Here is a 27,627-nt window from a genome sequence, read left to right as displayed (position 1 = left end):
GGCATCCGTGGTCATCACTATCCAGCTTGGAACTTCGAGATCCACTCCTTGAGATAAGTTGTGAGGGCAAAGCCACCACCCAAGACTGGACCTGTCGTGATCGGTGAGCGGTAGAGGGAACTGGAACTCCTCCGACTTGGGATCCCACCGGGAAAGCAACGCTCTTTGTAATGGTCTCATATGAGCAAAAGTCCATGGAACCACCTCCAGAGTACATGCCATGGAGCTTAGGACCTGAAGGTAGTCCCAGGCTTTGGGCAGTGTGAGCGACAACAAGCGACGAACCTGCTCCATCAATTTGGTCATTCGGTCCGGCAGGAGAAAAACTTTGCCGACACTGGTATCGAACTGGGCTTCCAGGAAGTCCATCCTCTGAGAAGGGACAAAGTTGCTTTTGGCCTGATTGATCACCCAGCCGAGCGATTCTAGGAGACTGACCACCTTGCTGATAGCTTCTACACAGCGATCCCTCGACTTTGCCCTCATGAGCCAGTCGTCCAGGTAGGGATGAATGAGAAGGCCTTGTCTCCGCAGGGCCGCTGCTACTACCACCATGACCTTGGTGAACATGCGGGGGGCGGTAGCGAGACTGAATGGTAGAGCGCAGAATTGGAAATGCATTCCCAGGACCATGAAGCGAAGAAACTTTTGATGATCTTCGCAAATGGGTATGTGCAAGTATGCCTCCATTAGATCCAGAGAAGCTAAAAACTCGCCCTTGCGGACCACTGCGATCACTGAGTGCAGTTTCCATGCAGAAGTGCGGCACCTTGAGAGCTTTTTTTACCATTCTTGAGATCCAAAATAGGTAGGAAGGATCCCTCCTTCTTTGGGACTACAAAGTAGATGGAGTAAGTCCCCATCTTCCAGTTCTCCGGAGGGGCTGGCTTCACCACCCCGAGAGATAGTAGGCGGTCGAGGGTCTGACAAATAATCTGCCTCTTGGCCCGTGCACCGCATGGGGATATTAGGAAGAAATCTTTAAGAGGCCAAAGCATAGCTGTGTTCTATAAATGCTTAGCACCCATTGATTGGAAGTAATTCTGGCTCATGCCTCGTGGAACTGGGATAAGCGACCCCCAACTCAAGGGATCGAGGGATGGGCTGGCCTTATCTCATTGAGGAGTCTTGGAGGTGAGTGAGGAGGAAGATCCTTCCTCCTGGGAGGGTCTGCGGCCTCGAAAGGAAGTGCTCCAGGATTGGGGCCTTGCCATAGGTTGCCACTGCCCTGCCGGCTTTGCTGAAACCTAGGCTGCCCCCGAAAGCGTGAGTGGGATGATGGAAAACCTCTGGAAGGTTTCGATCTGTCCTCTGGCAACTTGTGAACCTTGTTTTCACCCAGGGACTTTATCAACTGCTCCAAATCATCACCGAAGAGAAAACCCCCTTTAAATGGCAGAGCCCAAGCTGAGCCTTGGATGACACATCCGCTGACCAGTTACGCATCCACAGGAGACGCCTCGCCGATACTGCGGATGACATGGTGCGAGAGGAAGTGTGGAGGAGGTCATAGAGTGCATCAACGCCATATGCCACCACAGCTTCCAAGCGTTCCGCTTGTTCCGACTCACCCGGAGAAGATCCCTGGACATTAGCAATTGTTGGACCCAGTGCAGGCTGGCCTGCAGCATGTAACTGCTACACACCGCTGCTCGAATACCAAGGGCTGAAACCTCAAAGATGCGCTTAAGGACTTCCAGCTTCCGATCCTGGAGATCCTTGAGAGCTGCTGATCCTGCGACCGGAATTGTGGTCCTCTTTATAACAGCTGATACTGAAGTGTATACTTTGGGGGACCGCAGGAGCTCCAGAGACTCCTCGAGCAAAGGATAAAGCTTAACCATAGCCCGACCAACCTGCAAGCTGGCATCCGAAGCGTCCCACTCCCGGGTCATCAGCTGCTGAAGCATGGGATGGAAGGGAAAAACGGGTCGGCGCTCGCAACACCGCCAGGACCGTGTCCACAGAATCCTGTGGCGGAGCCTGAGGAGGAAGCTCTACTCCTAGCTCTGAGAGGACCATGGGAATGAGAGGTTCCAACTCCTCTCTATGAAACAGATGAACCACTTTAGGGTCATCTCCATCCAGGGGAGCCTGCTTCCCCTGCTCCTCTTCAGATCCTCCGCCTGCAGGAGGGAAAGGAGAAGCCACTGCGTCCGCAGCCCCACTGCCTGGAACCTCCGGAGGGGCCGAACCGCTTGAAGCCATGGAGCCCCTCAACTTTGTGACCCGGAGAGATGCAGGCAGCTCTGGATGCTTACAAGCTTGGGGGGGGGGGGGGGGCAGTACCTGCGGAAGTCTCAAAGGCAAAGCACCACTCTGCGGAGACTGAAAAGCCAAAAAAGCCTTATGCACGAGGACAAAATCCAAAGAAAAAGGATTAGGACTGACCTCATCCCCACCTGGGGAATCAGGATCCCCCTGAAAAAAGTCCTGGTCTGGATCTGAGGGATCATCAGGACTAGCAGGGACCATGATAACATTGGAGGAAGCTCCCCTGCCCCCATAGCTCTTGCCTGAGCCTCAGCAAAGGTATTCAAAATGGCTGCCATTCCCGTGCTGAGAGGGAACGGGTCAGCCCGAGGCTCCCGAGGTGCAGACCTTTTAAGTGCACCTCAGGGCTTTGCTGAAGCTGGTGCTGCAGTAAAAGAGCAGCCTTCCCCTCCAGGAAGGCAGTGGGAGCAAATGCCTGACCGGGAGAGCCTCGAGGAGGACTCTCCGCAGGCAACACAAAAAGATGGCCGCAGCATCGTGTGTGCTGAAAAACAGTGAAATTGTGATGAGAGGGAACTGCAGGGAGCCCAAAAATGCGGTGAAATTGCCGCAGAGCCGTCAGAGACTGCAGCCGACCAAAAAATAAACTGAACAGACTGCTCATCGCTTTTTTTTTTTAAATCGGGAGATTGCCATGGGGTAAGAGAGGGACCAGACCACCAGTAATCTCTCCCCCAGCTCTTTACCTGGCTGGAGCCCCCACGGTGTAACCAACCCCAGCTCCAAAGCCTGCAACCAGGGGGGATGACCCCACAGGATCTACCAACCCCCTGGGAGGACTGGAAAGTTACTCCTGTTTGTTCTTTTTTTTTTCTGCCTGTTTGATTCAAAGCTATAAAGCTTGCTTCTTTTTTTTTTTTTTTTTTAAAGGGAAATAGCCTAAACCCCAGAATCAGGGCAAGACTGCAGGGTTTGCACCACCTCCATCTGCTGGAGACAGAGAAATACTGAAGGGATGCAGGAGGCACACCAGGTTAAGTGAGGGTGTCCTTCAAGTTTTTCTCTGTCTCCACCTGCTGGAAGGGAGGTGTAACCCATGGTCTGGACTGATCCGGGTACGTACAGGCAATGCGTGCGTCTGCCTGCTGAGCCTTCTGCTGAGGCCCCTTCACCTCTAGAGGCACAGCTGGGGCATAGCAGGGCTCCACTGAGGCACGATTGCCTCAGATTGCAGGCCTGACAAAACTTTCCCATGCTCCGCAGGAGGCGCCATGAGGCGCGTCACGGCCAAAAATAACCTCGAGCAGAATAAAAAAAGAAATCTGACATCGCTGCCAGCTCTGTCCCTTCTCACCCTTGATGCTGAGCCGACCGCCGCTCAAAAGCCTGCACAACACTTTTTTTTTTTTTTAAAGGCACAGCCACCAAGCAACCCAGATAGAGAAACAAAGGGAAGATACTTTCCTGCTTCTGGGTGCTCCTGGCTGGTGCAGATGGCAGGGCAGGTGAAAAGGCCTTAGGGGGAGCGAGGGAACCAGGACCCCTGGCTTTCCTTTCCTCTAGAAATCAAGGGTCGAGCCTGGCTAGGGATTGCCAACCTCCCTGCTCAACCAGAGGGATGGCATATGAAGGAACCTAACACCTCTGGGAGCACCAGTCTTCGCTTATTCTTCTCTTTCCTAATTCTTTTTTTTTTTTTAAACTAAGTTCAGACTGAGGTTTGCACCTCTACCATTTGCTGGAGACAGAGAAATACTGAGGGAGAACAGGCGGTACTCTCGGTTAAGTAGCAGTGCCTGCAAAGTTTTTATTCTCTGCCTCCATCTGCTAGTAGGGATGCAAAATCCACTTGACATTGCTTATAAACTAACAGTAATGTAGATCCTGAGCTATGTTGTATGATGTCAATGAAAGCAAAATTGCTTACCTTGTAATAGATGTTATCCCAGGACAGCAGGATGTAGTCCTCACATATGGGTGACATCATCGATGGAGCCTTGACACTGAAAACGTCTGTCAAAATTTCTAGAAAATTTCGACTGGCACACTGAGCCCACCGAGCATGCCCAGCATGCCATGATATTCTCAGCCACAGGGGTCTCCCTTCAATCTCGTTTGTAGCAATGAGTGCGAGCGAAAAAATAAAATAATAAAACGTTTCGGACCCAACTCCGCAGGGTGGCGGGTGGGTTTCGTGAGGACTACATCCTGCTGTCCTGGGATAACATCTTTTACAAGGTAAGCAATTTTGCTTTATCCCAGGACAAGCAGGATGATAGTCCTCACATACTGGTGATTAGCAAGCTACAGGCTGAGTCATTCTTGTATTGGACCAACAGCATACAACTTGTGCAATGGCACAACAACTGGTATACTGTTGGAAAAAATGAGGCAGCCTGAAATCTCAGCAGGTTGGATGTAGAAGGAGTTGGGATTATACTGGAAATAAGTTGTTTAAGACAGATTGTCCAAAGGCTGAATCATGTTGTCCTTCCTTGTCCAAACAGTAATGTGCTGCAAAGGTGTGAAGAGAACTCCAAGTTGCAGCTTTACAGATAACAGCAATAGGCACTGAACAATAGTGTGCTACTGATGTTGACATAGCCCTTACCGAGTGTGCTTTTACTCGCCCCTGGAGAGGAATGCCTGCTTTTTCAAAACAGAATTTGATACAGTCTGCTAGCCAGCTGGAGAGAGTTTGTTTTCCCACTGCAACTCCTGGTTTATTTTTGTCAAAAGAAATGAAGAGTTGGGTGGATTTTCTCTGGGCTGCAGTGCAGTATAGGTAAAAAGCTAGTGCACGTTTACAAACTAAGGTTTGCAAACCTCTCTCGCCCTAGTGAGAATGTGTGGCCTTGGAATGAAGGTAGGCAAGACTATGGATTGATTGAGGTGAAAATCCGTTACCACTTTTGGTAGGAATTTGGGGTGAGTGCGAAGGACTACTTGGTCATGCAGGAACCTTGTGTAGGATGAGCATGTGACAAGTGCTTGTAACTCACTGCCCCTCCTAGCAGATGTAATAGCTACGAGGAAAAATACTTTCCAGGTAAGAAATTTTTCAACACAGGTGTGCAGAGGCTCGAATGGGGATTGCATGAGCCTCGCTAGCACTAAATTTAGGTCCCATTCAGTAACCGGTGGTCGAATAGGAGGCTTAAGGTGGAGTAAGCCCCTTGTAAATCAACTCACTAGGGGCTGCGCTGTTATCGGTGCATCCCCTATTCCCTTGTGATATGCTGCTATGGCACTTAGGTGTACCCTTACAGAAGATGTCTGTAGACCAGAATCCGAAAGGTGGCACATGTAGTCCAATAAAGAAGGAGTGGGGCAAGAGAAAAGGTCAAACCCGTTTTGCGTGCACCACTTGGTAAATCTGGTCCACTTAGAGTGGTAAGATTTACGTGTGGAAGGCTTTCGTGAAGCTACAAGAACTTTAGAGACTTGAGTTGAAAGATTAAGTGGTTGCAGAATTAAGCTTTCAACATCCAAGCTGTTAGGGCAAGAGTTGGCAGGTTGGGATGACACAACTTGCCCTGATTCAGAGTTATGAGCTTGGGCATTGTGCCCAGGCGAATCAGTTCTCTGATTGAGAGGTCGAGGAGTATGGGAAACCATACTTGTCGAGGCCAGTACGGGGCTATGAGGATCATTGTCCCTGTGAGCTGTTGTAGCTTCACGAGAGTTTTGGATATGAGTAGGATCGGAGGATACGCATATAGAAGTCCTGTGTTCCAGGGGCGAGCAAAGGCGTCCCTGGGGAATGTTTGTTGACGTCCGTGGAGGGAGCAGTACCTTTCCACTTTGTGATTCAGTTTGGATGCAAAGAGGCCTATGGTTGGGTGACCCCAGCATTGAAAGATTTTGCTCACTACACCAGGACCCAGAGACCATTCGTGGGGATGGAATCGCCGAGGAGCGAATACCTGATCCCTGTAAGGCACCTGAAATAAAGCAGAAGGCCCCCTAGGAGTGGGTACCCAGGTTAGCAATACCCCGAAGGGCAGAGAGAGAACTTCCAGTGGCAGAACGGAAGCTGCAGAGTAGCTTAGAATTGGCCGAAACCAATCCTTTGCTAACTCAATGAGCTAGCAACAAAGTACAGGCTATATACCCGAATGGCATGACATCAGTAGAAGACAATGCCCCCGAGGTTCGCGCCATAGCTGGAATAAAGATGTGGGTGGCGTGCGCGCGCGCACCCTAGTAGGCCCTTGGGAGGAGCATGGCAGGAGGCAGCACCATAGCCATTCCGGGGATGCCGTAGAGGTAGGCTTGTAGACGCGACGACAGCCATTTTCCCTAGGGATGCGGGAGGAGCCGTGAACAAGGTGAGGCAAACGAGGCGAAGCCGTCTAGCACTGATGGACTCAACAGGCAGAAGAGTGTGGTTTTTGCTTCCTGGCTTTTTTCTGAGCCGACTCAATGACCACTGAGTGGTGTGGCAATTGTGATTTCTGGAAACCTGGGGTATGTTGTACCAGATATGTTGCGTCTGTTCTTCTGTTTACAGCAGGTACAGAGCAAGGATGTTCCCATAATGTATGCTGAAGTTCCAGAAGCACTTCATGAATGGGTATGGCCATCACCTCCTTTGGTGCATCTACAAATTGTAACACTTCAAGAGTTTTGTGTCTTGTATCCTCTTCAGTAAGCAATTCAAAGGGAATTGTATCCGCCATTTCCTTTATAAAGTTTGCAAAGGACAGGTCCTCAGGAGGGCACTTCCTCCTCTCTTCTGGTGGAGAAGGTTCTGAATCTAAATCTTCGGTATCAATGTCAGTGTCTACATTCTCCCAAGGACTATAGTGAGGTTGACAATGTGATCCAGAGGGATCCAAGTTGTCTTTTGGAAGAGGATGCTTTGTTTTAGAAGCAGACTTCGATGGTTGACTTGGAATCTGCTTAGGCATCGAAGGAAGCAGAAAAGGCATCGATGGTAATCGATGACTGGCATCGCCTGATGGACCGGGACGTGAAGGCATCGATGAATCCGGGAGTGGCATCGAAGGTAATGTCGGTGCATGGGGGTGTTGAAGACCCAATGGCCCCGGAAAGGAGTTCGAGTCCCTTCCATCGTCCTCCGATGAGCCTGGAATTGGAATCGAAGGAATCATCAGTGGATGTTTAGGCATCTATGGTGTCGATGGCTGCATTGGGGGAGCTATCGGAGGCATTGGTATCGGTGCTGGAAAAACACCAATTAAGGCGTCAATTCTATTTAGCAGAGGTTGAAAGATCGACGGTTCTGGCGTCGGTGCCGGTGATTGTACCGGTGCTGGCATCGAAGGAGGCTAGAATTTTTTAAAAGCCTTGATCGCTTGTTGAACCATGGAAGTCACTTCTTCCCTGGAGACTGGGACTGGGTCCACTGTCACAGGAGAAGGTAAGACTGGCGCTACTGGCACTTCCATGACTAAGCATGATGGCACAGTCTCTAACACCGATCCCGATGGACAGCGCCTCAGTATCTCGGGTACAGAGGGGCATGGCGGCTCTAGTACCTGGACACGCTTTGGCATTGGCTCGATGTCCTTCGGTGCCAATGAGGATGCCATTTCTTCCGATGGAATGGAGACAGAGCAGTGTTGATGGCGTCTCTTTTCATGATGTTCCCTAGTGGATATCGATGAAGACGCTATTGAAGATCCGGATGGGGCTGGTGATGGTTAGTCATCGGCCTTTTTATTTCCTCGATGTTTTTCAACAGAGGGTAATGATTTCTTCAGTGACGATGTCGAGGATGACGATGGAGTGATTTTTTTAAACAGCTCCTCCATTTTATCCAAACGGGCATGCCTGCCCTTCGGTGTCATCTGGGCACAAGTTGTAGAAGCACGGACATGTGGCCTGATCCCAGGCATAAAACGCAAACATTATGTGAGTCATTTATCGACATTGTTCGGGTACAATTTGGACATTTTTTGAATCCTGAGACCATGATGAAAAAACAGGCTAGGTAACGGTCGATGGCCTGTGGTACCGAATAAAAAGGTGACTGAAATCGACCGAAAAACTTACTCAAAAAGTACTCACCGAATGGTATGTTGAAGGGAGACCCGAGTAGACAATTTTGTGACTGAAAAGTTATATTTTCCGTGAGGAAAAAGTGAGGGAAAAACTCGCAGAGCTCCTATCACATGAGGCTAACAGCAACGCGGAAAAAAAGAGACTAAAGGGAGACCCCTGTGGCTGAGAATATCATGGCATGCTAGGCATGCTCAGTGGGCTCAGTGTGCCAGTTAAAAGTTTCTAGAAACTTTGACAGAAGTTTTCTGAGTCAGGGCTCCATCGATGATGTCACCCATATATGAGGACTATCATCCTGCTTGTCCTGGGATAACTAGGTCTTATCTTTGATCCTTTTTAAAGTCTTTGCCACCATCTTCTTATATCCATCTTGGTTTCTGTGGTGTTTTATGCACTTGTATATTTCTACTTGAAGGTTAATTTTTACAGCGATTGGCTGAAAGACTTGTTCAATATTTCTGCAAAGTGTTTTGATTATAACTTCTGTGTAAGAACCTAAATATTACTAGCAATATTTGATTTCTTCTCATTGTGTTTCATAGTAGCATTTTAACTTTGTACTCCATACAATTTTTACCATTTTTTTAACCTCACATTGTATCATGACATAATGTGATATAATGAACAGATATTCCTTGTGAACTGATCCTGGACAAAAAGTAACTAAATTACTTGACTCTGATGGAGTTTCATATCAGTCATGAAATACAGCCCCCACCCCCCAAAAAAAAACCCTTCTGCTGGCCCTTAAAATAACAGATTTGTGTCAGAGGACTCGCAGGGGAATTTATGTGGGATGGCTGTGGAAATGAATTGCTAGCTTCATCTCTTCTCTTGCCAGAACATATGTGATTTTATAATAGCAAACACAAAGGAAGATAACCTTGCAATTGTCAGATAAGACAACTTAGACACAAAGAAGTACACATCCTCCAGTAAAAAATAAATTCTTGTTATACAAATAAGTTTAGAAAAATACTGCATTATAAATGATTTAATAAAGTGATGGATCTACTCTTTGGGATATGCTGGGTACTTGTGACCTGGCTTGATAGCTTTTAGAGACAGAATGCTGACTCTGCATGGCATATTTTAAATTCTTATGTAGTGTGGTTGTCGTGTTAGTTCACTTGAATGTATGGAAATAAAGTTTAACAAAGCATGCATATATATAAAGTGATACCTTTTTACAGGACTAACTTATGTTTCTTGACTAACTTTCAGGAGTTAATACTGTGTTCTTCAGGTCCAACCAAATCTGGAGCTGAGGAGAAGGGTGTTGTTAACTCCAGAAAAGCTATTCAAGAAATGTGTAACGTTAGACCAGTAAAAAGGTATTGCATTCTATATTTTTTATTTGCTATCTTTATTTCTGTAAATTGTTGAATAGTGTGGAGGAGTAGCTTAGTGGTTAGAGCAGCGTGCTCTGTACTCCTGTCACTCCTTGTGACCTTGGATGTCACTTCACCCTCCCCTGCCTCAAGTACAAACTTAGGAGGTCATTTACTATGCCATAATATTTTATCTTGGGAGAGGACAAATACAGTAGGGGCCACTTCTATGGTATTTTTACCCTCCAATGAAAAAAAATTGCAACGGCTTCCCTATAATGTTTTCTCAGGAAAATACTTCACAAAAAAAACTAGTACAGGGAAATGAGAAAACGCATGAGGGCAGCCCCCTTCACATGGGACCACCATCGCCTCAAAGAGCCACCAGCAGCCCCCAAAATACCCCACCATGAAAATCCCCCAGAGCATCTGGGTAGACCCTCGCATACTTCCCCCCACTACCTGTTGAGGCAACCTAGCAGTGGAAAAAATGTCAAAAATAAAATTAAAAAGTTGTGCCCTGCCACCTTCCCAAGCCCACACTTGTCAACAAAAGTAACAACCCATTAGCCCCCCCGATTCAACATCCCTCCCTGACAGAAGGCATTCCCCTCAATCTCTCCCTATGCTTTAGAATGGTATCCCTGGTAAGTTAATGGGGCCTGCAGTATCCCTAGACTCTGGGCTGGTCACCACCAGCTTGCAAAATGGTACCAACTGGCCTTTGCCCCTATCATGCGATTATCAATGTATCTACTAACACATCTTGGGGGCACCGACCAAATTGTATTACTGGAAAGGGAGCTGCAGTTCAAAAGGTTTGCTTACCCCTGCAATAAGTATAGTACATATAACCACTATGCAACATTTTTAAACATCTACAAATGGAAAATATATTTATCTACAAATGAAATGCACTATCACTGGGCCAAATTTTCTCTGGAAGGCATCAGTGATGACAAAGTGAGAATGATGTTCAAGCTATTTGCTATGCTAATCAAGTCCAGTGGAGTTGAAATGCACCTTCACATTTATTCTTGGGAAAAAGAGGCAATGAGAAAACTCAACCGTGATAATCTCTAATCATATATTATTTGTGTTTTGACAAACATGGCAGAGGTACAACAAACCGCTTCTACTTCACAGAATTAAACACTGATCTCATCTGAAAGAGTCTGATATTTTATTGTTTGCATATTGTCAGATGAAACCCAGTTTTGGGGGAGAAAAAAAAATGAAAGCTAGATTAATTTCTGGAAAACTTTGAACTTAATTTAATAAAGGTATGTGGAAGGAGGATACATGCTATTTTACAGATGCCCTGGGCAGTTCCTAAGAGTAATGAAAGCCAACAAACCCATTTTTCAAGGAGGACTCTATGGAGCTGCAGAATATATTGTAGGTGTTCGTTTTCTTCAAATCAGAAGTTGAGTGCATTAAATGCATCTGCAGTTCCAAATGGTATGAATAATGCAGAAAGAACAAATGAAATTCACCTCCTTGCTGATATTTCATCTAATATTTCTGCACCAGTGGTATCTTTTCAAATATAGTCCAGAGTGTGCTGTCCATTGCCATTCTGTAGTGTCGCAATTGTAATTCAATTCACAGAACTGCTGCTAAACGTAGATACTTCTATGTAAAAGCAGAAATGGCCCATGACAGCTTTGGAGAGTAAAGGTCTGGTAGCCTCTTCTCAAGGTTTGTTTCTTTTCTAGGGAGATAAATAAAACAAAAAAAAACAAAAACATAAATGCACTTCATAATGCACTATTTGTTCAGAAATAATTTCAGACCACACAGAGTGACGGTAACTTTAAAACAAGCGTGCGGGCGCCCATACACACGTGCATGGGCACGCAAGTGGATATACGCTAGAATTTTAAATCATGTGCACAGTTGCATGCGAGGGAATTAAAATACACCTACTACGCAAATGTATGCTTCTAATTTTAAGCAGTAACTTGAGCAAACGTACTTTGCGTATCTTCCTTAGGACTTTGTCGGCTTTAATGTGTGCAGATAAGCGGAAATTAAAACATGCTCACGTGAAGGACATTACCAGTTTTACTAAATAGTCCACCAATATGCCCAGTCTAACACGAGGTCATTCAGACTCCACTGGTTCTTCAGCCTGCACTCCCCCCAGGTGACCCGGATTCCTCACCCTGTCATGTTAGATTATTTCCGCAGACTTACACTGCATCAGAAGCAGCAGTAAATATACCAGCTAATAAGCCGGTATGAGCTATGGCCACCAGTTTAAAAATATAGATTTATACACGTAACCATTGGCCCTGCCTCAGAACGCCCATGTCCCGCTCTTTTCCACCCCCTTTTTCTTTTTGCTCAAGCGTGTGCATTTACGTGTGTAATTTGCAGCTTTTAAAATATGGATTGCTCACGCACAGCCCAGATATTCATGTATATGGGCTTTTTAGTGCGAGCAACACTTTTAACATTCATCCCTAAGTCTTCATAAGTACATTCTTCTAATCATATATGATTCAAATTCAAAGCTCTTATTTCTTCCTAATCTTGGACTGAAACTGACCCGGGCAGCTATTTGCATGCAGTTTAACAGCAATTATCATGCAGCAACATTTCAGAGCAGCTCACTTACAGCGCAGTGGCTGAAGATTTATTACTTGGAATCCAATTCAAATTTATGAAACTATTACATCTGCAAAACTAATTTGTATGTTCTTAGGATGAATGTTAAATTTCTGCTTTTGTTATTAGAGTGCTGTTTGTGACTAGAAGCCCCCACATTAGACAAACTATTCAGGGTTTCTTTGTGTATATCAGCTAATGCATTCAATACTTGACAAACACATAGCTGTAAATCAGCTCATTCGTGGTTTTATATTTGGTGTTCCCCTCCTGTGCGACTCTTTTAAGAATTTCATAATTCAGCATTACAAGGTATTGAACTCTGGACTGGAAAACTGGAAATATTGCTTATGTAAAAACATCTATATCAATTTTATGTTAATCAGCAACTACGAGGGAAAAAAGGGACTAAGAGATACCAATGTGTATTAATAGTGCAACATGCCTGAATGCCATGAGGTGCTTTCCTTGACCTGACAGTTTCCTCCTGCCCCTTTGGACTTCTGGCTTGACTGGAATTAGCATCTATCGGGCACCAGGCACCAGGCACCTTCATTCGCAACTTCCCAGGGTTTTTCCCCCTATGCTTAAAGCCACAGACTATAGCTCCCTCCAGAGCTTGATATGCATGCACTAAGTCTGGCCAGTAGGTGCCTGTGTTGAATCATGATTGGGATCCTTCCCAACTCTGTGGCACTGCCAGCACTGATCGGCCTGTAATCAGAAGCTGGACTCGGGAATCAAACATGGATCTTCCACACTGCGGCACTGATACTTAGGCCTTGCATAGGCCTCAAGATTCTTTAAAGAAATGGAAATATTAAGTTATTGGATGAAGGAAATGGAATAAAAAAGGTAAATTTCTCTAGTTACCTACAATTTGAAATAAGGTAGTCAAATCTCTATTATGTAACGTTCATGCCCGGGCACTTCTGTTTCAAGGAGTAGGTGCTTTGAGAGTTGTGTGCATTTTTCTTGTTATTTATTCACTTTGGATACTGCTAGGGAACACAGGAGTAATAAAATCGATTCAATATTACTAAGCACAGTAAGCTCTAAATTGCAGGGAACACCTGTACCTATTATGTACCTGACATCGTGTTAATTTATTGTACCCTTGTGTTAATGAATTAACATTTATGCTGTACAGCATTGCAGATGCAGTGCTATGATAAAGTAAAAGATGGCAGGCATCATCTATTTACTTTTCTAGTACAAGAAATGTCCTGACAGATGCAATCATCGTTACCTGGGGAATGCGATGCTCTACCACGTAGGATCAAATTCCTTCTTTACTGGAGAACTGTTTTCTCTTTTTAATACATCTAGACATGTCAGAATAAAACAATTCCAGTTTTATTAATGTGAATGAATGTGTGAGACTCAAAACAAATTTCTATTTTACACAAAAATAAAAAAACCATTCAGCAGAGTTGCTTACCAGTAATAGGTGTTCTCCGAGTTCAGCAGGATGATAGTCCTCACATATGGGTGACATCATTAGATGGAGCCCGGCACAGAATTTTGATCTCAAAGAATTTAGAACTTTCAAACATGCCCTACTGAGCATGTGCAGCTGTAGTCCTCAACCTGCCCCCTAGGCAAAGTCCCTCAGTCCATAATATAGCTATTCTTCCAGGGGGAAAAAGACATGATCCTTGAAAGGGAAGGACCCAGAAAGCACAAAGGAAGGCGATCTATAATAGCCGTCAGGATGAAATAAAGAATAGATGCCTGTAGTCTAAAATCAATCCTTTATTGAAGTGGAGACACAAGGGTAGCCCGACTCTGGCCGAGTTTCGCCGTTTCAAACGGCTGCCTCAGGGGCTTACAACAATCTTCTTGAATTCATTAGTTATGTATGAACTAAGAATGTAGGGTGATCATATAGAGAGCTGTATGATCTCTTATACTGCTCCGTCTTGAAGCGTTCGCAAAAATGGATCTCCACTTGTAAAGACAAACAATCAAGAAGATTGTTGTAAGCCCCTGAGGCAGCCGTTTGAAACGGCGAAACTCGGCCAGAGTCGGGCTACCCTTGTGTCTCCACTTCAATAAAGGATTGATTTTAGACTACAGGCATCTATTCTTTATTTCATCCATAATATAGCTAATACATGGAGAAATCAACTCCCAGGGGAGGCAGGTGGATTTCATGAGGACTAACATCCTGCTGTCCTTGAAGAACCCCTGTTACAGGTAAGCAACTCTGCTTTCTCAAGCAGGACAGGCAAGATGTTAATCTTCACACATGGGTGAATCCCAAGCTATAGGCTGTCTGAGCAGGACAAAGTGGGAAACTGCACCGTGCTGGAAACACCACCTCTCTCTCGTTTGCCTGTGAGGCAGCTGACCCACAAAGGGGTCTATGCGGGAAAAGAGTTGGGTTCTACAAAGAGAAAATCATAGAAAAGACCGAGAGACAAACCCTGATGAATAGAAGAGGTGCCTAAGGCAGGGGAATGATATGAGTGCGAACAAGAAACATACTCCGCATCACAGAAAATATTACAAGCAGGGTTTTGGAGCAGGAAACCCTGACAACGACAGTAGGTCTAGAACCTCCTGGATACAGGAAAAAGTTGAGAGATGTAAACAAGAGAAGGACTCTTGGATGAAGACCACACAGTTTTCTTCAGTGTTACAAGACAACCGAAAAACCAACTGGGTCTCGAGAACTCTCCAGAAAGAAACTGCGGTCCACTGACATCCGAAGGACAAAATATCTCTGCAGAAGTGTGCCCATGTTTGGCTAATAGGCATATGGGGCAGAAAACCCAAGCAACACCTGAAAGAATAATCAGCAATAGAGGGACTGTGATAGATCCTACATGCCAAAGCACCAGACATAGCTGGCCAGCAGGAAAGCATTAAGAGTTTCAGGGCAAGCAAGGCAATCCCTGAATGTGATCGCTAGCCCAAAATCCAGAGCAGGGAAATATGTTAGGCCTGAAGCTCACCCACACTGCACCCTGTCAAGAGCAGAGCTGTCCATTCTGTATACAGGATAGTTCAGGTGAGCAGGAAAACACTTTGGGCAACTTATGAAATGGATGGCCCGCGCCATTTTTAAAGATGGCGCGTGGCCATCCAGTGCTCCTACCATGTGACAGGGGCCGGCCAATGGCATGGATACCCTGTCACATGGTAAGGGCAAAGGGCCATCGGCGCCATTTTTATTAGTGGCAGCCGATGGCCCGAGAGCGGGAGATTGCTCCGGCGCCCCCACTGGACCACCAGGTGATTTTAAAATGTTTTGGGGGGGCTTGGGAGGGTGGGGGAGGCTAAGGGGTCAGGTTTAAAGGGTCAGGGTGGGTTTTTTGTTTATCAGATCGGGCACAGCCGATAAACAAAAAAACAATCGGGCCGGACGATAAAAATTATAAGATTTGAATCGGAACCGGAACCGAACCGATTCCGGTTCTGACTCACATCTCTATTGAGTTTGGAGATTTCCTATGTGTGCTTCCCACCCTAAGGTGGATGCATCTGTAGTTAAAGTTACTTGCGGAATTGGTTGTTGGAAAGGTAGGCCTGTGAGCAAGCTGTCTATGTTCGTCCACCAGAGGAGCGAGGAACGTAGTTGTTGAGTTATTTGAATTGGAGATGACAGTGGTTGAATGGCTTGTATCCACTGCACTCTCAATGTCCATTGGGTGATCCGCATGGCTAATCTGGCCATAGGAGTGACATGAACTGTGGAGCCATGTGACCCAGCAAAGTTAGGAACTGATGGGCTGTCGCATGTGTCTGTGTGTGTAGAGATTTTGCTAATGAGGAGAGTGTCTCTGCACGGTCTTTTGGAAGGACAGCTCTTGACGTTATGGGGCGGATTTTAAATGCCCTGCGCCGGCGCGCCTATTTTGCATAGGCCGCCGGCGCGCACAGAGCCCTGGGACGCACGTAAGTCCCGGGGCTTTTTAAACGGGGCGTGTCGGGGGCGGGGCCGAATGATGCGGCGTTTCGGGGGTGGGATGCGGCATTTCGGGGGCGGGACCGGGAGCGTGGCACCGGCCCGGGGGCGTGGTCGAGGCCTCCGGACCAGCCCCCGGGTCGGATGACGGCGCGCCAGCAGTCTGCTGGCGTGCGTAGATTTACGTCTGCTTCTAGCAGGCGTAAATCGAGGAACAAAGGTAAGGGGGGGGTTAGATAGGGCCGGGGAGAGTGGGTTAGGTAGGGGAAGGGAGGGGAAGGGGAGGGGAGGGCGAAAGAAAGTTCCCTCCGAGGCCGCTCCGATTTCGGAGCGGCCTCGGAGGGAACGGAGGCAGGCTGCGTGGCTCGGCGCGCGCAGGCTGCCCAAAATCGGCAGCCTTGCACGCGCCGATCCTGGATTTTATAAGATACACGCGTAGCCGTATCTTATAAAATCCAGCGTACTTTTGTTTGCGCCTGGTGCGCAAACAAAAGTACGTGATCGCGCTATTTTTTAAAATCTACCCCAAAGGTGTTTAAATCTGCTCCGATGAATTGCATCAGGCAAGATGGTATGAAATGGGATTTCTGGTAGTTGATTAGGAATCCCAATGAATGGACTAGATTGACTGTGAGCTTGAGAGAGAGCTCCCTGCCTTGACTGACTTCTGATGAGCCAGTCGTCCAGGTAGGGAAAATCGTGTACACTTTCCATTTGTAACTGGGCCGCTGCCACCGTCAGACTCTTTGTGAACACTCGAGGCGCTGAGGCAAGACCGAACAGTAGAACTCGATACCGGAAATGCTGATGTCCCACCAGGAAGCGCAGATATTTGTGATGAGGGGGGAATATTGGAATGTGAGCGTAAGCGTCTTGAAGTTCCAGAGAACAGAGACAATCTCCTGTTTGAAGTAGAGGTAGCATGGTGCCTAAGGATACCATTCTGAATTTTTCTTCCGTAGGTTGAGTTTCCAGAGGTCTAATATGGGACGTAGGCCTCCTGTTTTCTTTGGAATGAGGAAATAACTGGAGTAGAATCCTCTGCCCTGCTGAGGTCGGGGAACTGGTTCCACGGCCCTGGCTCTCAGAAGGGTGGATAATTCTTTTTGTAGAAGCATGGAATGATTTTGCGCTGTCCAAGACAAGCTGGGTGGAGTATCGTTTGGAAAAGTAAGAAAATCCAGCTGGTAACCGTGAGATATGATTGAGAGTTCCCATTGGTCGGTGGTGATGTGCGACCAATTTTGACGAAAAAAGGCTATCCGGCCACCTACAGGTAGAGTTGGTGTCGGATTGGCGGAAAGGCTTCTGTTCTCTGGCGAGATTTCAAAATCCCGAGGCTGGGCCTGTCTGTGGTGGAGGCTGAGCTCTAGATGCTCTTGGTTGTCGGACTTGGGCTCTTTGCACAGGTCTTGATGACCTACCACGGGGTGCTGGGAGATAGTATCTCCATGGTCTGTAATATGGCTTTTTTGATTCTTTCCTGGGAGGTCTACGTGCAGAAGACTGGGATTCTGGCAGAACAGAGGAAAGCTGACGTAGAGTTTCCAAGTGCTCTTTGAGTTGTGATACCGTTTCACGTACCTTGTCTCCAAAGAGATTATCTCCCGTACAAGGAAGGTCTGTGAGCTTTTCTTGTATCTTTGACCTTAGGTCTGAGGCCTTCAACCAGGCCCACCTGCGAGTACTAATGCCTGTAGCAGCCATCCTGGATGAAGTTTCGAAACTGTCATAGGCTGCTCTGACCTCATGTTTTCCAGCTTCCAGGCCTTTATAAATGACGTTATTGAAAGAATCCTGGAACTGTTGGGGAAGAGATTCAGATAATTCTTGCAGTTGTTTCCACAGATTACGTTGGTACTGCGTCATATAAAGCTGATGAGACGTAATTCTGGAAACCAGCATTGAGCCTTGGAACTTCTTTCGTCCAATGGTATCAAAAAATCTGTGCTCCTTCCCAGGAGGAGGATTAGATGAATGTGGCTTGATTCTCTTAGATTTCTTTTGGATCGACTCCACTACTACAGATTGGTGAGGTAGCTGCGGCTTCTGAAACCCTGGAATGTGCTGTACCAAATAGGTGGCATCAGTCCGTTTACTGACAGGTGGTATGGTACAAGGGTGTTCCCATAACCTGTGTTGTAATTCCACGAGCACCTCATGCACCGGTATTGCAAGGACTTCTTTTGGTGGATCCACAAATTGCAAAACTTCCAGTGTTTTCTGTCTGGTATCTTCCTCCGATACTAACTGGAAAGGAATGGTATCAGCCATCTCTTTAACAAAAGTAGAAAAAGAGGGGTCCTCTGGAGGGGACTTTCTCCTTTCCTCCGGAGGCGAGGGATCCAATAGGACATCCTCCGATGAAGTATTGGTGTCTTCATCGAGGTGTCCGAGGAAGGTCGATGTGGAGGAGTCGATGGAGGATGGAAAGATGGTATTGAGGGCATCAAGGGTTTCATCGGTGGCCTCGATTGGAATAATGGAGAGAAAGAAGGTTTGGGATGAGACACTCCCAATGGAACTGGTGTTGGTTCAGGCATCGGTAAAGTTTTCGATATCTCTTCCCTTGTAGGCCATGGCATCGGAGCATCTAATGGCTGCACCGGAATGGCACTGATATGAGTGTCCAACTTGGCAAGTATTGGAGCCAACAACGACAGATCCGGCATCGGTGTTGTTACAGGCATCGGTGCCGGCGACGGTAATGGAATCAACACCGGTGATGGAATCGGCGCCAGTGCTGGCATCGAAGGCATCTCTCAGATAGCATCTCGATCCGCCTGGCGGATATATCCGTCCAGTTCCGCCCTTATAGCTAATGAAGTCAGAGCAGCTATAGGGGGTGGCAGTGAGGGTGAAACCGGCCTTTCCACAAGTCCCTGTGGTGGCACGGTCCCCAGCACCGATATTGGTGGGGATCGCCTGGGAGTCGTAGGCCTCGAGGGCATCAATGACTCATCCCTCTGAGGTTTCTTAGGAGTTGGTTCGATAGGCATCGAAGGAACTCCGGGCATCGTGTCTGAATCTGGATCCAGAGGTCTTCGATGGCGATGCTGGTGCTTTTGTCGATGCTCGACGCTCTTTGTTTCAATTATCGAGGTAGACTTTATAGACGACTGAGAAGGGGTCGGAGATGATCGGTCACCGGATTCGTCCGGACGACGTCGCGTTTTCAACACCACATTTTAACCGCTCCAGCCAGAGACAATTGTGTTGAAGTCGAAGTCGACGGCAGCAATTGAAGATGGAAAAGATGCTCCATCTATTCCATATGCGCTCGCCTGCCCTTCGGTGTCATTTCAGCGCATTTTGGGCATGTCGATACATCGTGTCTCTCGCCTAGACATAGCACACATTCAATATGCGGGTCCGTTATGGACATGGTGCGAGTACAATTTGGGCATTTTTTAAACCCGGTAACCATGTCGAAGGCCGGACAGCCTTCGACGACCTTCTGACTGGATTTTTAGTTAACGGTATCGACCGGAAAAATTATTTCACTCACCGGTGGTGAGTGGAATAACTTTTTCCAAAATATTTTAAAGTTTTTCCGAGTGGGAATTTATCACACAGGGCTCCTTACCCGCGAGGCTAACAGCAGCGCGGAAAAAAGAAGACTGAAGGGAGACCCCTGTGGCTCAGGGAATCATGGCATGCTGGGCATGCTCAGTGGGCTCAGTGTGCTAGTCAAAAGTTTCTAGAAACTTTGACAGAAAGTTTTCTGTGATAGGGCTTCGTCCAGTGACATCACCCTTATGTGAGGACTAGCATTCTGCTTGTCCTGGGATAAAGAGAGATTGGTCAGGCAGGTGACTGATGTGTGTGTGTGTGTGAGATAGACTAGTCATGGGCCCTAAGGAAAAAGAGCATGAGAATAAAGCTTCAGCAGCCCTTGTGTTTCTGGTATGTGCTATTGACCTACAAGGGAAAGGAGTAGGAGAGTTACTGGAGAGGGTAAGTAAAGGTTGCTTTTTAAGATTATCTTTCTTGATTGACTGCCATTTTAATTATTAGGTATTATGTGATGTGTCTGCTGTTAGAAATATGTTATTGGTGTTTGGAGAATTTGTAATAATTTTGAAAACTTTTAATGATTTGATGTTCCATTTATCAGTTGTTTGAAACATTTATTATATTCTAGTTTTAGAATTATTTTATATTTCTCAGGGAATGTATAAATAGAAATGTGGAGACAAAAACTGAACTGGAAACAGCACGAAGCCAAACTCTGTATGCAGTAAAACAATGCAAAAACAAAAACATTAGCTTTATGGTCACTTTATTTATTTATTTATTTATTTTTAATTTTTATATACCGAAGTTCTTGTGGGAATTACAAATCACTCCGGTTTACATAAAACGATGAACAGCCCAACAGCGGATGGGGGCTTTACATAGAACTTTATTCTGTGTTTGGTGAGGGTCTATCTGTGTTCTGCGTGTGCGACCCGGCTAAGGGTGTTCTGCGAGCTTGTAGTTTCTTGAGAGGGATCTATAGCAGCTTGGCTTGTTCTGTTTTCCTAACAGGAGGTGTATTGGTGTTTAGGGCCTGGTGTAATTTTTGCAGTGCTGCCTTTTCTTAGGTAGGGTTGTTACTGTTTGAGTTCCATAATGCAGGTGTAACTTTGTGCACATTAGTTTGTGTACATTATTTCAGATCCTGGAAGTCTGATAGATGCTATAATTTTGTTTTGCACAGAATGCAGAGTAGTTTTTTTGGGTTTCCATATTTGTAATTTGTGGTCTTTCTGTACTTGGTGAAGGTTGATTCTATGAGTGTCACCGAGGTGAAGTATTTTATTAGCATGTGGGCATTTGTATCAATATTATTTGTTGTGTTTTCTCAATAGAACATGCATTGGTGGTAAATTACTGTTTTTTCATAAGGAGGGCTATTGCACCTGGTAGGAGAGAGTCTTTATGTTGCTGTTATTGAGATGTCACCAGAAATATCTTTTTTGTATGGTAAACTGAACGGGGAATGTCCTAGTTCTGCTCTGTACCCATTGTTGGGGGTCGAGGGGGTTCCTGTGGAATGCAGAGATTTTGTTTACATATAGCCTGGTGATGGTCACATGTTCAGTGTGTCACGCATGTGAGAACCATCTGTCAGGTGTGTCCCGACAGAAAAAAGGTTGAGAACCACTGCTGTAGATAGCAGTAAAGTATGCACAGAAGCGTCCAAAAATGCTGCTGCGGCCTACCATACAGAACACAGACAAGAAGCCTAACTCCAGGGCCTAGCCCACCGGGGCCTCTCAACCTACCAGGTTGCCCAGTCCCCTAAACCCCACGGGAGCGGGAACAAACGTCGGAACAGCATGCTGATCACAGAGACTGGAGGAAGTCCTGCAAACCCCTCTACAGTGTCTCTGCCTTTACGTTTTTTTTTTTAAACTTACCCGAGCTCAGTCTCACCGGCTGAGTACAGAGACTGTCTCCAGCTGCGGGGGGAAAGAGGATGTGGCATCACTGCCACACTGGGCCTCCTGCACCTGCTGCCTTTAAGCTGTCCAATCAGCTAAATCCATGCTGGGAAACCCAACTACTGGACCAAGGCACACATCTCAGGGATCAAGGAAATCATCTCAGAAATTCTCAAGCTGGGGGAGGGACCATCTGGAATCACTGCAGCAGAGCAGGGATTTCTTTATTCCATTTTAAATTCTCCTTCCAAAATCTGAAGCAATCCCCATACGGAGATGCACGTTCACCATCTGTTGGAGATGGAGAATACTGACAGGCTGGTGTCACTGCAAGAGTTTATATACTATGACATCTGCTTGCTCCGTCTCCATCTGCTGGCAGGGGAGCATAACCCACTGGTCCTGAGTCCATCTGTGTACATGCTAGGAAACAGAACATTTCCAATCACTGACAGGAATTTGGGGGACCTGTGGGAGTAAGTTTGCACAGTATGGTCCTCTTGGTGACTTGAAATACTGGAGAAGGGAGAAGCGGGAGGCAGGGATCCAGGAAGGGTGGCATTAATAATATTTCTATATTTCGCAGGGGTTTGCAGCCCTGCCATACTCTTGGGAAACCTGCCTCCACAGCATCTAATCTTCTCTCTTCCCTTCTCCCTCCCACAGCATCTCTCCTTTACTTTTCCTCCATCTATTCTTCCTCTAATCTCCTTTCTTCCCCTCTCCCCATAGCATCTCATCTTCTCTCTTCCCCACTCACTCTCATAGCATCTCTTTCACTCTTCCTCCAGCATCTGCCCTTTTCTCTTCCTCATTGCCCCCACAGCATCTCTTATTCACTCTTATTTTATTTATTTATTTAAAGAGTTTTTATATACCGGGGCACGTAGCAAAACATCTTCCTCAAGCATCTATTTATTTATCACTCACACTTATAAAACTGCCTCTCTAACCAGTGGTTCTGAGCGAGTCCTTCTCTAATATATCCTCACCCCCAATGAGCATCTCTCTCCTCCTCCTCCTCTTTGTACTGTGGTGGCTCCAGCCACACTGCAATGATGCCTGGGTCTTGCTCTGCATGCCATCAAATCCTGGGTCTCTTTTCAAATGCTACTACTGACAGAATGCCTGGGCTTCAATCCACATGCTGTGGCAAAGTCCAGGTCTCTCTCCTCATGCTTTGCAGGTGGCAGTCCTCCTTTGATGATATGAATACTTTAGAATCCCCCTCTGATGATGTGCATGTCCTGGTGGTCTCTCTCCGAAGACATTGACTATACAGATGCACTGCTTGGGCTATCGCAGTTTCATTAGGTGGCAGAAATCTTTTTTAATGTGCTACAATGCTGGATTTTTTTAAATTTTTTTTAAAGGAAAGGAGGCCAGAAAAATAACCTCAGTGTGCTGGATTTGGCCCACAGGCAATAGTTTAAGGACCCTGAAGTTTGGGACTCCGATTTGACAGTAACCACAAATTCCTATTGATTTGGAGGTAATTATTACATGGATTACTCCCATGTGTACAAAGCTTACTACAAGCATTCAATATCCATGTACCAGAGGAAAACCCAATATAATGGAAACATATTCAAACAATTATTTAATGCAAGCCAATAGATAATAAAATCACCCAAATTTCTAAATGCAGAAGCAAAGAAACAAAAGTAAACAGAAAATGCTGCTCCAATAAATGATAATTACCTTCTGTTGCTGTTTCTACTTGGCTTTGATGACTTAAATCTTAAAAGGAAAAAAAAACAAGCATATCACCTAAGCATTCAATATTATTGCACTAAATGTCATATGCACAGTTACAATATTATTCCTGCTTTGATATTATGCCATATATAGCTTATAAAATAGGATAAGGTGAGTATAGTGATTAGTCCTATCTATCATCTGGCTGTGCATTATCTTGCATCAAACTAACAAAACATATAATTCCTATTTCACAACAGGGTTAAATAAGATGTAGTTTACAAAACCTTTATTAAGTGATTGAACTTTGTTACTTACCTTGTACTGTTGATCCAGATTCACTTTCCTCAGCTGATTCTTAAAAAAAACAAAATATATATTTTACAACTTTAACTTCAAAATAAAGGGCTTTTTCCAACAACTCAATTATGGGCATTTTAAACCTCTCTCTGCACAAGTCACAATATGTTTCCCATAAAAATGAGAGGAAAGTAGGAACTTTGGGAACAATTAAAAAGGGCTCAGTTTCTGTGCAAGACATTTAGGGCCAGATTTTCAAGGATTTACATGCGTAAAGCCCTGGGACATGTCTAAGTCCTGGGGCTTCGGGAAAGGGGCGGGTGCGCTGTGCCGAGGGATTGTGTGCTGGCAGGGTGCCGGCAGGCACAAAAGGTAAGATAACTTTTTTGAGGGGGGGGGGGGGGGTCAGGATAGGGCTAGTGGTTGGGTAGGTTAGGTTAGGGGAAGGGGTAGGAAGGTTAGATTAGGGGGGTAGAGAAGTTCCCTCTCAGGCCGATCCTAAATTGGAGCGGCCTGGGAGGGAACAGGGGAAGGCTATGGGCGTCGGCGCGCACAAGTTTCACTAATGTGCACCCCCTTGCACACGCCGTCCCCTGATTTTATAACCTGTGCGTGCATGTTATAAAATCGGGCGTCCATGCGCGAGCGCCGGGTAGCGCGCACATGTACGCCCACGGTTAGGTTTTAAAATCTACCCCTTAATCATTTATATATTAAATATTTTCCATTCTCTGCACAGCCTGATGTGCCCAGTGGCAGACACGTATATAGTTCGCTGGCAGGAGCATGAGGCAAAAGCATCAAGTTCTAGAAGACTTAGATAAAAATCTGTTACTTAAAATGAAATACTTACTACTGTTGATCACAAGTCCTGGAAATGGCCTGTAAAACAAAATAAGTACCTTTAAAATACTACTATGTTCAGCACATACTTTCCTGACATGGATATCCTTGTTTGTTGCTTCCAGAGATTTACTTCAGCTCACTCTTTTCTGACTCCTTCCCCTTAATCTTTCTTCATCTTTGAACACACCTCCACCAGATGGCACATCCCCATGGCTCTACAGAATCCTCACTGGACCAAGAGCTATCTCCTACAACAGGCAGCCTCAGTGCTAATCTTTGGCTGAAAAAGATCCCTCTCAGTAATGCCAATTGCCACCCCCCCCCCCCCCTGCTCTGGGGCACGCCCTGGCCTGACCAACCTCCAACAATGATGGACTGAAAGCAGAGTTGCTTACCTGTAACAGGTGTTCTCCCAGGACAGCAGGATGTAGTCCTCACATATAGAAACATAGAAACATAGAAATGACGGCAGAAGAAGACCAAACGGCCCATCTAGTCTGCCCAGCAAGCTACGCACTTTATCCATTTTTTTCCCCTTTTTTTCTCTCCCACCTGTTACTATTGGCTTCCAGTACCCTCCAGCCCTAATCAATTAGGGGTAGCAACCGCTGTAACAAGCAGGCCACACCCTTACCCCATACTCTTACCCACCCCTGTTTTTATTTTATTTTTTTTTTGAGATAGCAGCCCTCCATCCTTCCGCTCCGTGAAGGTGGAACACCAACTACTGGCCACTGGCATCCCGCTCCGTGAATGCCTCTGTGGCTACTGCTGCTCAGTGCAGTGTTTGAAGCCAAAGGTACTGATTCATTTCAGCCTACAGCAAGGTGATCCTGCCCTCTCATTGCTGCTCCATGATTTCCAACACGGATTCCGTGCATCATGGACAGGGAAATCCAGATTAAAAGCTTCACAGAATGTCAGAAGTGGGATTCGAACCCACGCCTCCAGTGGAGACTGTGACCTGAACACAGTGCCTTGGACGGCTCGGCCATCCTGACAAGTGGGTGACATCATCAGACGGAGCCCTGTCACGGAATACTTTTGTCAAAGTTTCTAGAACTTTGACTGGCACACTGAGCATGCCCAGCATACCATAATCCCTATGGCCACAAGGGTCTCCCTTCAGTCTCGTTTGTAGAAAAAGGTGCGAGTGAAAAAATAAAATAATAAAACGGTTTCGGACTCAACTCCGCGGGGTGGCGGGTGGGTTTCGTGAGGACTACATCCTGCTGTCCTGGGAGAACACCTGTTACAGGTAAGCAACTCTGCTTTCTCCCAGGACAAGCAGGATGGTAGTCCTCACATATGGGTGATTAGCAAGCTACAGGCTGACTCATATTTATTTGGACCAACAGCGTACAACTTGTGCAACAGGCACAACAACTGGTATACTGTTGGTAAAAATGAGGTAACCTGAAAATCACAGCAGGTGGATGTGGAAGGAGTTGGGATTATACTGGAAATAAGTTCTTCAAGATGGATTGGCCAAAGGCAGAGTCTTGACGTCCTTCCTTGACCAGGCAGTAATGTGCTGCAAATGTGTGGAGAGAGCTCCATGTTGCAGCTTTACAGATCTCAGCAATCGGTACTGAACGATAGTGTGCTACTGACGTTGCCATGGCTCTTACTGAGTGCGCCTTCACTCATCCTTGAAGGGGAAGGCCTGCTTTCTCATAGCAGAATTCGATACAGTCTGCAAGCCAGTTGGAGAGAGTTTGTTTGCCCACTGCAACTCCCGGTTTGTTTTTATTGAAAGAAACAAAGAGTTGGGTGGATTTCCTGCAAGTGCACATTTACAGTCCAAGGTGTTTAAAACTCTCTCGCTCTGGTGAGAGTGAGGCCTTGGGAAAAAGGTGGGCAAGACTATAGACTGATTTAGGTGAAAGTTGGTTACTACCTTGGGAAGGAATTTAGGGGGAGTACTGAGGACACTCGATAATGAAGGAACCTTGTATAGGGTGAGTATGTGACAAGGGCTTGTAACTCACTGACCCTTCAAGCAGATGTAATGGTACTAGGAAAAGAACTTTCCATGTAAGAAATTTAACATCACAGGAGTGCAAAGGCTCAAACTGGGAACGCATGAGTCTTGTAAGTACTACGTTTAGGTCCCATTCGGTAACTGGTGGCCGTAGAGGGGGCTTAAGTTGTACTAGGCCCCTCATGAACCGACTCACAAGGGGTTGCGCTGTTATTGGGGCAACCCCTACTCCTTTGTGGTATGCTGAGATGGCACTGAGGTATACTGTACCGAGGAAGTCTGGAGACCAGAGTCTGAAAGGTGCCAGAGATAGTCTAATAGAGATGGAGTGGGGCAGAAAAAGGGGTTGATACCTTTTTGCGTGCACCACATGGTAAATCTATTCCACTTTGAAAGATAAGATTTCCGTGTGGAAGGCTTTCTTACATACATAGAAATGACATAGAAACATGGAAATGACGGCAGAAGAAGACCAAATGGTCCATCCAGTCTGCCCAGCAAGCTTTCACACTTTTTTTTTTCATACTTTTCTGTTACTCTTGTCCCTTTAAATAACTTTTTTGGTTCTGTTTCTTTCCACCCCCACCATCGTAGATAGCAGTGCTGGAGCTGCATCTGAGAGAAGTATCCAGCTAATTGGTTTGGGGTAGTAACCGCTGTAATAAGCCAGCTTCTCCCACGCTTGTTTATCCAGCCTGTGAATTCAGCCTTTGTTGGTTGTTTGAATATAAATACTCCTTTCATTCCCCCTGCCATTGAAGCAATGGGCTGCGCTGGATATGTATTCTAAGTGAAGTATCAGGCTTGATTTGGGGTAATAACCGCCATAACAAGCAAGCTACACCCATGCTTATTTGTTTCACCCAGACTATGTAATTCAATCCTTGTTGGTATATGTCTGAATATAAAACATCTTTTCTTCATTCCCCCTGCCGTTGAAGCAGAGATCAATGCTGGATATGCATTGAAAGTGAAGTATCAGGCATTTTTGGTTTGGGGTAGTAACCGCCGTAACAAGCAAGCTACTCCCCTGCTTTTATGTGGATGCAAATCCTTTTTTCTACGTTTCCTCTTGCCGTTGAAGCATAGAGCAATGTTAGAGTCGTATTAACCGTGTGTATGTTTATTGAATAAGGATATTCATCTCCAGGTAGAAGCCGACATTCCGGCAAGCCACCCCCATGCCTCTTCTCTTCATTCACATCCTCTAGACTTTATTGATCCACAGTATTTATCCCATGCCCCTTTGGTCTTCATCCCACAGTTTTG

General features: G+C 46.1%; 1 protein-coding gene and 1 non-coding gene across 10 annotated transcripts in view; both read right to left on the bottom strand.

The window, feature by feature from the left end:
- Window positions 1-13,437: 13,437 nt before the first annotated feature.
- Window positions 13,438-27,627, bottom strand: part of GTF2I (general transcription factor IIi) — a 240,633-nt gene continuing 226,443 nt past the window's right edge. For all 9 annotated transcript variants that reach the window (XM_029612153.1, XM_029612156.1, XM_029612158.1 and 6 more), the window contains 4 exons: window positions 24,382-24,410; window positions 23,547-23,585; window positions 23,232-23,270; window positions 13,438-13,513 (listed from right to left, as the gene is read on the bottom strand). In XM_029612153.1, coding sequence (XP_029468013.1) covers window positions 13,455-13,513; window positions 23,232-23,270; window positions 23,547-23,585; window positions 24,382-24,410 — 166 coding nt within the window. In that variant the 3' untranslated portion in view covers window positions 13,438-13,454. The remainder of the gene's footprint in view (window positions 13,514-23,231; window positions 23,271-23,546; window positions 23,586-24,381; window positions 24,411-27,627) is intronic.
- TRNAL-CAG lies at window positions 25,293-25,375 on the bottom strand. The gene has a single exon. It is a non-coding gene; the product is annotated as a tRNA-Leu (tRNA).

Source organism: Rhinatrema bivittatum, chromosome 8 (genome assembly GCF_901001135.1).
Source record: "Rhinatrema bivittatum chromosome 8, aRhiBiv1.1, whole genome shotgun sequence".
In the NCBI taxonomy this organism is placed as follows: Eukaryota; Metazoa; Chordata; class Amphibia; order Gymnophiona; family Rhinatrematidae; genus Rhinatrema; species Rhinatrema bivittatum.
This window is presented reverse-complemented; position numbering and strand designations above follow the sequence as displayed.